The sequence below is a fragment of the Callospermophilus lateralis genome, chromosome 8 (genome assembly GCF_048772815.1).
Source record: "Callospermophilus lateralis isolate mCalLat2 chromosome 8, mCalLat2.hap1, whole genome shotgun sequence".
Taxonomy (NCBI): domain Eukaryota; kingdom Metazoa; phylum Chordata; class Mammalia; order Rodentia; family Sciuridae; genus Callospermophilus; species Callospermophilus lateralis.
This window is the reverse complement of record NC_135312.1, coordinates 53,356,994-53,370,299: the sequence shown is the minus strand read 5'-3', so window position 1 is coordinate 53,370,299 and position 13,306 is coordinate 53,356,994. Positions and strand designations below refer to the sequence as shown.

Here is a 13,306-nt window from a genome sequence, read left to right as displayed (position 1 = left end):
GAATGCAGCTAGGTTTATCTACTGTGCTAACTCTATTACCAGTGGCTGCTTACAATAGTGTATTAGGAAGTTGTGAGTCTCATTCTAAGCAGTAGTTGAAACTCAATCATTATGAACTAAAGTGTATCTGGTATAGGCTTCTGTGTGTTGAGGGGGGGATAGGGTATTGGGGGAGACAAGAAAAAAAGGAGCACTGTCTCCTTCCAAATATTTCTGGCTCTAATCTAACATGGGAAATATAGCATGCCAGCAGTTACATGTCTCTTTCAGAGTTAATATCATAGTGTTGGTGGCCAAGTAAAAACATTCCTTCACATTACTTGAACCAATGCTGAGTGAGTAAAGAGGGCTTTCTGACTTTATTAAGATCCACATTCATCCAGCAGCTAAGGAGGCTGAGGCAGGAGGATTACAAATTCAAAGCCAGCCTCAGCAATTTAATGAGGCCCTAAGCAATTAATAAGACTCTGTCTCAAGATAAAACATTTTAAAAAAGGTTGGGGATGTTGCTCATGGGTTAAGCAGCCCTGGGTTCAATCTCTGGTAACAACAAAACAAAACAAAATCTGCATTTGTCAAAAAAGGCAAAGAACTCTTGTCTCCCATTCTGTGAATGACTTTCATGGCTGAAGACATTTTCCAAGATGGAAGAACTTACGATTTGGTGATTCTGTGGTGGTTTCCTCCGTAGTTTGTGTGCCCCTTCTGATACCTGCAGGGGTAGTCTCTCCAAACTCATCATCATCTGTGCCAGTAGGAGTTGCAAGATGGCTCGCTGGGGTTCCCTGGTTGGTAGGATTTACTCCTGTTTGTCCTGCAGGAAGGACCCCATCCTGGGCATCTGGATTAGCTCCTGCCTGATTGGTGGGCTGGATGCCTCCGGGAAACAAGGGATGGATGAGAAGGCCTGTGAAGATTTGTGGGGCCAATGGCTAGAATGAGGAAAAGAAACAGAAAACAAAGTCAAAAGGAACACATTTTATGATTAGTCAATGAGCCTGTCTCTTTGGGGGGGCAGCAAATTGTCAGTAGGAAGGAGAGGGCAAGGTCAGAGAAGAAAACAAAGATTTGCCATTCCTCAGTGAAGATGCCTCTCTTGCCAAAGCCAAGCCTGATGCTGGTTTCATTATTGGGGTTCTTTGTTTGTGCTCTATTTTCCTCAGAATGGGAAAACCAGAATCAAACTGGTCACAGGAAGAGGTATGATACATGCTTTGTTATTATCAGGTGGATCTGGAGATAATACTAAAGGAGAAAACTCATACAATAATAATGGTGATAACTCTGTTATTGACCTAAAAAAATAGACTTTCTTTTGCCAATAAAAGTTTTTTTAAAAAAGTAATTTAGGAAATTAAAAATGGAAAAATTAGTTCGGGTAGATTCACCAAACATCATCTTTATCCTTTTAAGGTTCTTTCAATTCAGCTGCTAATGTGTTTTTTGAGGTTACTGAAGAAACTCTTCTCTTGAAGTTTTCCACTGTTAAAAAAGATTCTGATTGAGTGAGTCTCAGCAGAACTCAGGAATCTGCATCTTAAACCGGTTCTCAAAGTCATCCTGAATTGGTGGCCAAGACTGAAGTTTGAGAAATACTGTCTTAGATTTAATTGATACTGAAATCAGAATTAGACTTATACCAGATGATATAGGAGTAGAGTGCACTAGAAAAGCTTTTAAACTGAGAATTATGACAACCACAGCTTTGAAATAAGAAAAGTGGGTGGCAGCCATCTTTTAAAAAATAAAATGGAATAGATTATAAATTACCATGGTACATTCCTTACAGTAAGGGGAATTTTTTTTTTTTCCTTTGGTACTGGGGATTGAATTCAGGGGCACTCAACCACTGAACCACATCTCCAGCTCTATTTTGTATTTTATTTAGAGACAGAGTCTCACTGAATTGCTTAGTGCCTCGTTTTTGCTAAGGCTGGCTTTGAACTTGCAATCCTCCTATCTTAGCTTCCTGAACTGCTGGGATTATAAGCATGCGCCACCACACAGGGCAGTTAGAGGAATATTGTGTGTATGTGTGCATATGGTTTGAGTGGCATAAAAACACAATTGTAACTATGAGTTGAACCAAAAAATGTTTGAAAACCACAAGAATGTTGGATAGAAAAGTGGTTTTGGATTTGGATGTAGTCTTTTTTTTTTCTTTTATTTTGTTGACTTTTAGACCTAAATTACTTGAGCTCTCTAAGCCTCAGTTTCTTTTATTTGTACAGCTGTGTCCAAGGTCTTGACTTTGTAGTTTGGTGAGAGTTAAAGGCCATGTATGTAAGGGATCCACTTAAGTGCTTGCCATGTAGAAGGTCCAATAGCTGGTAGACGTGGAAGTTCATGTACCAGTGTTGGAAAAATAAGACACTACTCCCATTACTTGATTATTATTTATGGAAAAAACAGCAAATCTCTACCTTTTTCATAATAGGAAAACTATTTAAAAACTGTGTTCTCAGATATTGCCTAGCTTTCTTATTTCTATTGTCATGTTTATATATCATATGAATTCAAGTCATTTTTTAAAACATGACTTATGGATGACAAGATATTAGTGTGTATTTGTGTTATTAAGAATGCCATTTAGGGGCTGGGTTTGTGGCTCAGTGGTAGAGCATTTGCCTCACACATGAGGCACTGTGTTCAATCCCAGCACCACATAAAAATAAATAAATAAAATAAAGATATTGTATCCATCTACAACTAAAAGACCTAATATATATAAAATGAATGCCATTTAGGTCTAGGCCTCCTATTACTTGTGTGTATAGGAAAGAGTATTTATCACTATCAGATGCTAGAAAATATTTTCTTCTCATAAAACTAAAAAATACAAAAAAGTCAATATTTATATTATTCTACATTTGCATTCATTTCAATATTTTTTAATTATAGATTTTGATCAGTATAGCGTTAAAAATGTGTAATAGGTCTCTGAGAACCATAGAACTGAGCCTAATGGCAATGTGTGAAAGACCAGTGCAAAGTCATCATAATAGAAAAGTAGCTGCAAGATGATGATAAAATCCCCAGTTAGAGAGACAGTAATATAATTCAAAGGCGTATAAAAATGTTCAGTTTACTATACACCAGATTCAGGTTTGTGGCCAAAGAGTATATGAGATGATAGAAAACATTGTGGTAGAAGTAAAAAGAGTTTGGAATGATAGTTTTGAACAAAAAACATTTTTTTTTACCAATTCCTCTGAGCTTAGGATAGTACCCTAAAAACAAAATTTTAAACAAAAGATATTAGACAAAGTTTAATATACTCAAGGATATATATACATATATATAAAGATACATATCATAACTTAAAAACTCAATACTTTTAAATATTATAAAGAGATATTTTGTTTTCAACAATATGTTAAACTGTCTTTGTGATCTGTATCATAAAACTGACATCAGCATATGTTATGGGGACTGCTAACATTTATTATTTGAATAATGTGAGGTCACCTACATTTAAAAAATTATATATTTTTCATAAGTAATATATATACATTGGAGGAAACTTAAAGATACAGAAAACATTAGAGAAAAAAATACTCTCACCATTCAAAGTTTGAGGTATTTTTCCCAGATGTCTTCCAATTTTTTTTATAGAATAGAAATTATGTCATTTATACAGTTTTCTGTCTTTCTTGCCTTTTATTTCAGCATTCCTTAATTATCACTTAACTGTATTATTAATAAATTTTAATATGTGTGGTTCTGAATGGCACATAGTATTTGCTTTTATGTTGCATAGCTTAACCTTTTTCTTTGTAGGGGGTCTTAAATTTAAGGTATATCCAATACTTTCCTCTATACTATTTTGATATTGTACATAAACCTTTGCTATATTTCAAATAATTCTTGTAGAATATGGTCCTACATATGGGATTGAGTTGCTAGAAATTTTATATTTGACTCTGTTTTTAGAAGTAAAAGCTGTCACCTGATTCTGATATTGCTACTGGCCCTTTGTAATTTTATCAGTGATCTCAAGAATTATTTTCACTAAAGTAGATAGGAAGATGGAAAGAAAGTAAAAAAAAATTAAGTACATATAGTTAAAAAATACATTTGAGATAAAAAATCCCCCAAATCACAAACAATAAGATTAATCCCATTCATTTATTTCTTTTTTAACAGTTTGGTTTAGAGGATTGACTAGTTGCCTCATCTGATGTATCAGCTACCCCAGGTGCAACTATAGCTTAATAACTGTTACTGTCTCTACTTACTCATCTTTAAATTGGACATAAAAATAATGCCTACAGATATGGTTTTATTTTATTTTGGGGGGATGGGAGTTGGACCCAGGGGAGTTCTACCACTACACTACATTCTAAGCCCTGTTTAATTTTTATTTTGAGGCAATGTCTTCCTCAGCCAGGGTGGCCTCAAACTTAGGATTTTCCCACCTTAGCCTCCCAAGTCACTGGAAATACAGGTGTACGATCCTGTGCTTGGCTAAGAGGCTGTTTTAAATATTAAATGAAATAACACATGCAAAGTACTTTTCAGAACAGTATTTGGCATGTAATTGCTCAGTGTTAACTTTTATTATTAGTGGCCATACAGTAAAAAGTAAATCAGAAACTTGTTGATTGATGAATTGGAAAGAGGTTAAATATTTTATACCAAAATATATTAATTATATTAAAAATCATATTAAAATAATTTTACCTGGGCTCCAAGTTGTGCTACAATAATTGGTAACATCTGAAAAAAAAAGGGAAAAATTTACTAAAAATGTATATTCAAAATGAGTTCTGGTAGATGGTATAAATCTTGAAATTTCCTTGAAAGGATTTAATATCTGTTTAACCAATGCTTGTTACTAAGTATCATTATAGATACAGAATCTCAGAGCTAGGTGGGAATTGAAACTTATGTAGGGTGTAAAAATAAGATCAAACCCAGATTGTTTTACATTTAAAACAATACATTTAGAAGGTAGAAGTTATACAGTGGATGAGGCTACGGTTTGAATAGTGTCCTCCAAAGGGCTCTAGAGTGTACGCTTGATCAGTTTGGCTCTTTGATAATTGGGAGCTGCCAACAGTTATAGGTTTTGTGCCAGAGAAAGTAAGGAAGGATTTGAGAGACTGGAACTGCCTAGGAGATCAGGTATGGGGACACTTGGTAGAAGAATCAGGGAAATTAAAGAATCCCGTTAGAGAATGGAGATGAATTTGCATTCCTGCATGCAGGGGAGTGTGCAATGCCATACTTCATACTGAAAAATTTGTAACATTTACACAGCCCACTAATGCTTTGACTGAAGTGGGTATGTAATCTAGGGAATAAGTTGTACTAAGTCTGCCTTCAAGGTTAAAATAGAGCAGGGCAACAATTGAAACTGAACCTGGGTAGTCAGAACATGGATTATACCAGGATCATGTATTAAAGAGAGTCACATTTTATTTGCATGTTTTTCAAGTCTTTTTCAGAGGTTCAACTTTTTTAACCAAGATTTTTATTATTGGGCTGGGATTGTGTCTCAGTGGTAGAGCGCTCACCTAGCACATGCGAAGCCCTGGGTTGGATTCTCATCACCATATAAAAAATAAAATAAAGGTTTAAAAAAAGATTTTTATTACGAAGACATTTTATGTAAATCCTCTCCTAAGAATAGATCCAAAGGAAACACTCACTCATTGATGTATTATAGACTTAGTTACAATGATGTTCTCTGTAGCATTGTTTACAGAAGCAAAAAGTTTGGAAAAACCTCCATGTTTTCACTGTATGGAATTTGGTGTAAAATGGCATATTAAGCAGTCATTTATAAATAAAGTTACAAGTGAATATTTCAAGGCATGAAAATTATTCAAGAAATATTTAGAAGAAAAAAATCAGGTTACAGAACATTAGATAGAGCAAGAATATGTTTTCTTTAAAAAATGTACGTATAGCTATTGAATAAGGATTTGAAAGACATATCCTATATAGTGTTTGATTTGGGGTGAATTTTATTACTTCTTTTTGCTTGTATGTATTTTCTCAATTTTTATAATTAACATATTATTTACATAATAAATAATCAATGTTTCTACAAAACAATTAGACCATCAGGTGGGTTCCTGGGGCTGAGATCACTTGCTGGGAAGAATAAGTTGTCCCAAAACAACAGTCTAGCCATAGACAATTGTATTTTTCTTTAGAGATTATTAAGTTGTTTAGAGACTTATGTAGTGTGTAAAACCTGGGCTCCAAGTTGTGCTACAATAATTGTTAACATCTGAAAAAAAAGGGAAGTTTTTTCTTCAAGAAGTTAAGAATTTTGTCTTTGTCTAGTGTTAAATGTGAATGCTTCTAAAGAGAGTGATATTTTAAGTACATTATGTTTATCTTAGTGTGAGAGGGTATCCCAGAATTTTTTTCTGAAAGCAAATGATAGTGGGAGGTAAGAATATAGTAACTAAAAAGTCCTAGGAGACTTTTGAGGTGGCATGGAAAAAAGAGAACAAAAAAATTTAGATTTACTGGAGGTAAAACTTTACCTATCTCTTAGTTTTTCTTTAGGATGGTCTTGGTCATCTGGAAAGTATTCAACAGAAAACACAATATGCTAGAAATAATTCTGGTTCCTCTCAATTTGTCCTTATATTCTTCACTCTTCAGTATTCCCCAACTTTTTATGGTTTCTTGTTACTCATTGAAAATGTGTTCTAGGGAGGTTATTGGGCAGTATTCTCAGTTGTAGGGGTGTGTTTTCAACAAAAAACAAATTATCAAATACTATTCTACATTTAGTAGAACATAACATCTGCAAATTATTTGTTTAGTTTTTCAAGAAAGCTTAAAAAATTCTTTGAATTCTATAAGCTTTCATCTGAGAGAAAATGTTCTCTAATGTTGAACTGAAGTCCAGTTTTTGAACTTACTTGTGATTGCAGCTGCTGTTGTCCATTCAATGCCCCCAGGGTCAATGGCAGTGTTTGGGCACCAGGTGCCATTCCTATAGTAGGATTAAACTGTGGATAATGAAGGAGATTTTTATTGTGTTTCTTTCAGTTCCAACATTTGGGAAACTAATATGTATTTACTAAATATAAATATATATTTAAATGGAGGATTTGCTATATAAACATAGTATTCTACTGTGTGTGTAATTTGACACAGAAATGAAATCCAAAGACTTGTTTACTCTGCTAGTATACCTATAAGATCTATTTTTAACTTTTTCCATATTAAGTTTTTCTTTGGCATTTAATTCCATCTATTTGAGAATTATTTAGGTGATGTTTTCATTTCTTTCCCCATCTGATTACAACAGTAATGGCTCTTAGAATTTTTTTCCTAAAGAAATTAATTCCTTCATTGCTATCCTCTTGAAAATTGAGAGGTTTGGAATTAAATATCTTGGCTGGAACATGAATCAATGCTTTATTAAAATCTAAACACTGGAAAAAAATCCACATCAATCAGGAAAGATTTTTATATTCTTGAATAAATTACAGATATTCTATGAGAGGACTCAAGATCTTTCTATTCTTTTTAGTTTTCTCTTGTTGGGGTAATAATGGTGATCATAGTGTTTATGTCGGTGTCCGGACATTCTAAGGGGGCATTCTATAGTGGAGGAATGGAGAAAGAATCTTGCAGAAGAGGTTGGAAGAGTTGAAGAACTAAGATTTGAGTTAGATCAATTTCTTTGGAGACTCCTATTAAGAAAATCTTTCTGGAATGCATTGATTGCATCCAATGCTTTGACTCTCCTTTTATTCCTCTTTTACAATTTATCTACAGTGAGTATGTGTATGTTCACTTGTGGATGAACATTTCCATGTGTTCTTGTCTCTCCTCCATGCTGAACATTAGGTATTATGTTTATTGAATAATGGGTAATAACATAAAAGATTACTTACCAGTTGCAGATCTGGCCCCAGTGTGAGCAACTGTGTTAATGGTATTAGACTTAAAGAAGAGAAGACCTAGAGGGCATTGAAATTGGTGTATTAGACAAGAGATTATCTGTTTTTTTTTTTTTTTTCTACTCTGTTAATTGTAGATGACTTCAAGTAATCTATACTTCTATCAGAGGTGGATTGGTCCTTGGAGGTGTCCTATGTTCACACTTATGGTGTTTATCAGTACCTCATTTTACATATTGATTTTTGTAATCTTTTTCTTAAAGAGGGTTTTGGAAATTGTATAAGCTTCAGATTCCTTGTATTCCTTCAGATTCCTAATTAGAGTGTTTTACAATGTCCATTGACTAAAGAAAAAACTTTAGATTTTAGTATTATCTGACTGTACTATTTCACAAAGTCTATATATAGGTAAGGCAGAGCTCTTATATATTGTCGAAAAGTTGGAGGGCCAGGGAGTACAGTAACCAAGCTCATGGAGTTTTCAAAAATATTTAAATATGCTTTGAAGAAACAGATTCTATAGAAACACATCAGCTCATCAACAGAGTAAAACTTAAGAAAGCCATGAAGAAACATGCTGTTATTTTTATGGATTACCTCCTAATCTCTGCCATCCTTGTAAATTCAACATAGCATGTCAGAGTATCTCAAAGGCATACATGACCAAGCTTTGTAAAAAGGTGTTGTTATTGCTTTTCAAAGTTTACTAGAGTTAGTTGTTAATCCAACTATTCAGACAAAAGAAAAAGAATAGAGCACTTTACTTTCTTTATTTATATATAAAAAAAAAGTGTTTTGGCTTTTTTTTTCTCTCAAAGGAAAAGCCTCTCTTTTGTTCAGTCATAAGACTATATAAGTCTTGATTTTAAATCCACCAGTCTTAACATGCTTCCTTTGTTGGTTTATAAATCTTCCCTATTATAAAACAGTTACCTGATTTGGCTGCTGTTGGTTTAGTTGTGAGGCCTGATCTGGAGCTGGTTTTGTTGGAGCAAGTCCCAAATTAAACTGCTTCTGTGAATACAAATATTTGATAAGTCAGGAATGTGTTTGAGGTTTTATATCCACTTATGTCCAGAAGAAAGCAGGTTGTCCCAAATAAAAATGTCTGTCTTTAAGCTTCATGTATTTTGAAACAGTTTTAATCCCTGGAACATTTTGTGTATGGCAGAGGCAGAATGCTAGAATGGAAAAATGCTGCATTAAAAAGGGTGTGGAGGACCTAAAAAAAAAGGATGTGGAGGGCTGGGCTGTGGCTCAGTGGTATAGCATGCCTAGTATGGCATGCGCAAGGCAAGGCATTGGGTTCAATCCCCAGTATTGGAAAAATACAAAACCAAACCAAAATAAAAAAATAAACAATAACCTTAGCAGTAGCAGCAACAACAACCATCCAAAACAGGTAGTGGTGGTGGTGGTGGTGGTGGTGGGGCGTTTGGAAAGAGGAAAAGGAAAGGGCGAGGTTGTTCCTGGCTCTCATTTCTTTTCGTAGCTTCTATCTTCCTTTGTTGGATATGGAATACACACTCTGCATCTTAGTTCTGTGCATATTTGCTTTTTCCCGGTGCTTGACTTAAACTGCCATAAATCCTACTGCATTTTCATGAAGCTTCCCACCTTTGCCTTGTGCCTGACATGTTAATCCTGTAATGAAAGTTCATTTTCCCTCCTGGCCAGTATATTCTCCTAGTGTATTAAGAATCCTTGACTTTTAAGGGTGAAGAATGTCCTTGCTACCCATATGATCTATTTGCATGGTTTTATTCTATAGATAAGAGAAGCCCAAGATCACATAGTGAGTGGCAGAGTTAGTATCAGGGTCCCCACTGTGCTTATAGGCTCTCAAAAAATAAATTCTTCCACTCATATGACCTCAGACTGTCTTTGTCCTTGATGTGGCCAGAGGGCTGGGAGAAGTGGCACCTTAGCACTGCATAGCTCTCTTTGGTTTACCCTGGAGCAGTCAGCCACTAACTCTTGATTTCACTTTGGATTTTCCTGTTTAGTTGTAAGAAGAGCAATTGGCATTACCTGTCCTTGGATGTTCTTTTCAGCGTTAAGATTATGAAGATGTATATTCTGTAAACAATTTTTTTTCATCTGCTACAATCTATTATTAAACCCAGCAACTGGAGTGACCCTTTGAAAACGATTGCCTTCTTTTGTTATTCCTCTGTTTAGTGCCTATGATGACTGCCAATTTCACAGGGAATAAAAACCAGAGACCTTACAATGGCTATAAGGTCCTCATGTTCTGGTGCCCTAGTGTCTCTCTGACTTTCTGCCCCACCTCATTTCCTCTTGCTTACTCTACTCCATCCATATAGGCTCTTTGGTGTTTCTCAGGTAGGTGCAGTCCACTTCTGCCCAGGATCTCACCTCCACCTCTTCTCTCTGGCTGGGATGCTCTTCCTCCAGACACTGGCTTACTCTCTCACTTGCTTTAAGTCTTTACTGGGATGCTCTTTCTTGTTGAGTATTACCATGACCAGTCTTCTGTGTATGCAAACTGATCCATTGCCAGTATGCAGCTACCCATAGGCCTGCTTCATCTAACTCTGCTTTGTGATTTTTCCCCAGTGCTTACTACCTTTTAATAGGAATGTAATCTATGATTCAGGATGTTTACCATCTGTTTCCTTGGCAAAATATAAATTTCACAAGGCTAGAAATGCTATTTTTTTAATTCAGTGATAATCTCAAACATATAAATCAGTATTAGGCATACAGTAGATACTCAAAAAATAGTTATTGAAATAATTAAATCTTTTTTTCTTCAGCATCCACTTCCTATGACTTTGATTCTTATTTCCTCTCTTTCTACTCATAGTATTGTCATATGTCACCTGCATTCAAACTTTTGATCTACTGAAAATTATCACTAGGCTGTTTTAAGTCCTTGCATTTGCCACTAAGTTTCATTTTGTATGCCTTTATAATTCAATACATTTTCATAAAATAAGATATACCTTGTCCATATGTCATGATTTTTCATTTGATAAATATTGTTTCTATACCTAACACACATTTCAATGTCACCTCTATATCTCCTACCCATTAACTATCTAGATGATTTCACATTATTGGCCAATAGCAGTCTTCATTAGCCCGTACTCTATTCTTGTGTCCATTTTGCATGGGAGCTGTATTCCTGCAAAGTTTTATTTATCTTGAATTTTTATGAATTGTATGGTAATTTAAACATAAAAGAGAGACTTTATTTTGAAGATGCTTTTGGTAAACTTGTTTAGTGAAGTGAAATATCTGTTTTCAAAAATTAACTTCCTATTTTACTTGTTTTGAAGATGAAATTTGCACAGACAGCTTCTTTCAAGAACATATGTACGTATATATGGATGAAGCAAGAGGGAGGTTGGTCCTTCATGTTTGTTTCTTCCTTCCACAAGCTCACCCTATTCATTTCCTTCACAATTATTTATAAATTAACATTTCCTTAATACAATTACTTGATTGATACCTGCAGTCCTGTGAATACCATGAGGGATTATGTCTTTCTTACCATTGTATATTCAGCAAGTAGTGCAATGTCTGACTGTGGACATTTCAAGTGCACTTGAGCCTCAACCAAGAATACTTTCTTTTATTCTGATATTTCAAGGAAAAGCCCACTTAGACATCCCAACCACCCACATCTATGTCTGCAAAATAATGTGGGACAACTGGAGTAATTGTGGAGTTCTTGTCCTTTCTTTCAAAAGCCTGTTAGACATGAACACAACTTGTAATATAATATTCTAATAGAAAATGTTGACCACTCTATTATATACTTTTGGTCTTATATGATTTGGTAGCCTTTTTAGAGTTCACATATTCTAGCTAGCTTGTGTTTTCAATTAGAAAAATCAGAAAATGTAGTTAACTGTTTTAGTCATGAGCAAATAGCTGGTTGTTGAGAAAATCTTAATTTATTTTTGGAATATAAAATAATTATCAACTTTGGATAGATAAAATTGAAAGCTCATTTCTACCCTATTGCTTTGCCCAAATAATAACTTATTACATGATATAGTACATGAATTTTTAAAATTCAAATATGTTGAAATATGCACCAACACCTTATTAATTTATCATCTTTTGCCTTGGAAAATAAAAACAGTAAACTAAAAAGTGGGTCACAAAATAGAGCAGTTTTGGGGAGAGCAGGAAGAAAGAAAGGACTACAACTAGAGATGCTACTGAGACTGGTGGGTACATAAAAGTAAACATATTGCACTTACTGGTAATGACTGAGTTGATCCTAGAAGACAAAACAGTAGAATCGTAGTCTTCATATTTCAAATTGCTACCTATAAGAACAAAATAGTGTTACTCCTTCAATCTATTTTTTTTTCTTTTAAGAGAAAATTATGCTTAAAAAAATGAATGTTCTACTTGAATCATGGTCAATTAATGTTACCTTTGTGTTCACCAGGCAAAAATATAAGCTGAAATAGTGAAAATCCAGATTACTTCTCCAGTTTACTCTGGTGAAAAATTTTATCCTTTGATGACTTGAGTTTGTAGAAGGAATTTAAACTCAGCTCTAGGAGACTGGCAACTTGAGAGACCAATCAGGATTTAGCTGTCTGTGAAATCATTTGGTTTCTTTCATTTCCCAACACTTCATTAAGTGGGTTATTAGTTACAGACATTATATTACCCAATGTCTACTATATGACTAGAGGGTATTTTAGGGAGACATCCCTTATGTAATTAAAAAAGTGCAGAAAAAAATTAAAATCCTTTTTTACCACTATCTTTCCCAAACTATTTCCCAAAGCTATTTGTTTTATTATATAAGAATGAATATATAAATCAAATACCAAAATATAGGTTTCTCTGTATACTTAAAATATGAAGTCTATCTTTTGGATATTGCTCTGTAACTTATCTTGTTAACTTAAGAAATAATGGAAAAGCTTATATGTCAATACACAGATTAATTTCATTTAATCATTATGTTATATTACTTAACATTTTCCTTTTAATGGACAGTTAATTCATTTCTATTGTATTTTACAATTATAAAAGTGTTACAATGAACATTCTCAAATTTTTTTGCACATGTGGGATTATTTCTGTAGATGTTATTCCTATAAATATTATAATAAAAGATATGCACATCTTGAATTCCAGTAAGCATAACCATATTGCCTTCTAGAAATGTTGAGTAGTTTGCTTTAATTCAAATGAGGAAAATAATACTATGATCTAAGCCAAAGACAGGAGGTCCATCAGAGTTTCTTCACAAAAACAACAGCTAAGTGCTACCCCACATATCCAAGGTCCTGGCTTTCACAGAGGTAGGTGGGGTCTGTTCAACAATTTCTGAAACCAAATCAATAATGAATCTGTGTCATCAGAGGATTCACGTGGAATCCTATCTGAGGTTTAGCTCCCCTGCCCCTAGTTCAGTGTCTGTTAATAGT

At 34.3% G+C, this 13,306-nt stretch overlaps 1 protein-coding gene across 1 annotated transcript; it reads right to left on the bottom strand.

The window, feature by feature from the left end:
• Nucleotides 1-620: 620 nt before the first annotated feature.
• Amtn (amelotin) lies at nucleotides 621-12,169 on the bottom strand. Its single transcript, XM_076864033.1, has 7 exons — nucleotides 12,116-12,169; nucleotides 8,811-8,891; nucleotides 7,872-7,937; nucleotides 6,888-6,977; nucleotides 4,684-4,719; nucleotides 3,204-3,230; nucleotides 621-932 (listed from the first exon to the last, which is right to left on the bottom strand). The coding sequence occupies exons 1-7, from the start codon at nucleotides 12,167-12,169 to the stop codon at nucleotides 621-623; spliced, it is 666 nt and encodes a 221-aa protein (XP_076720148.1).
• Nucleotides 12,170-13,306: the final 1,137 nt, after the last annotated feature.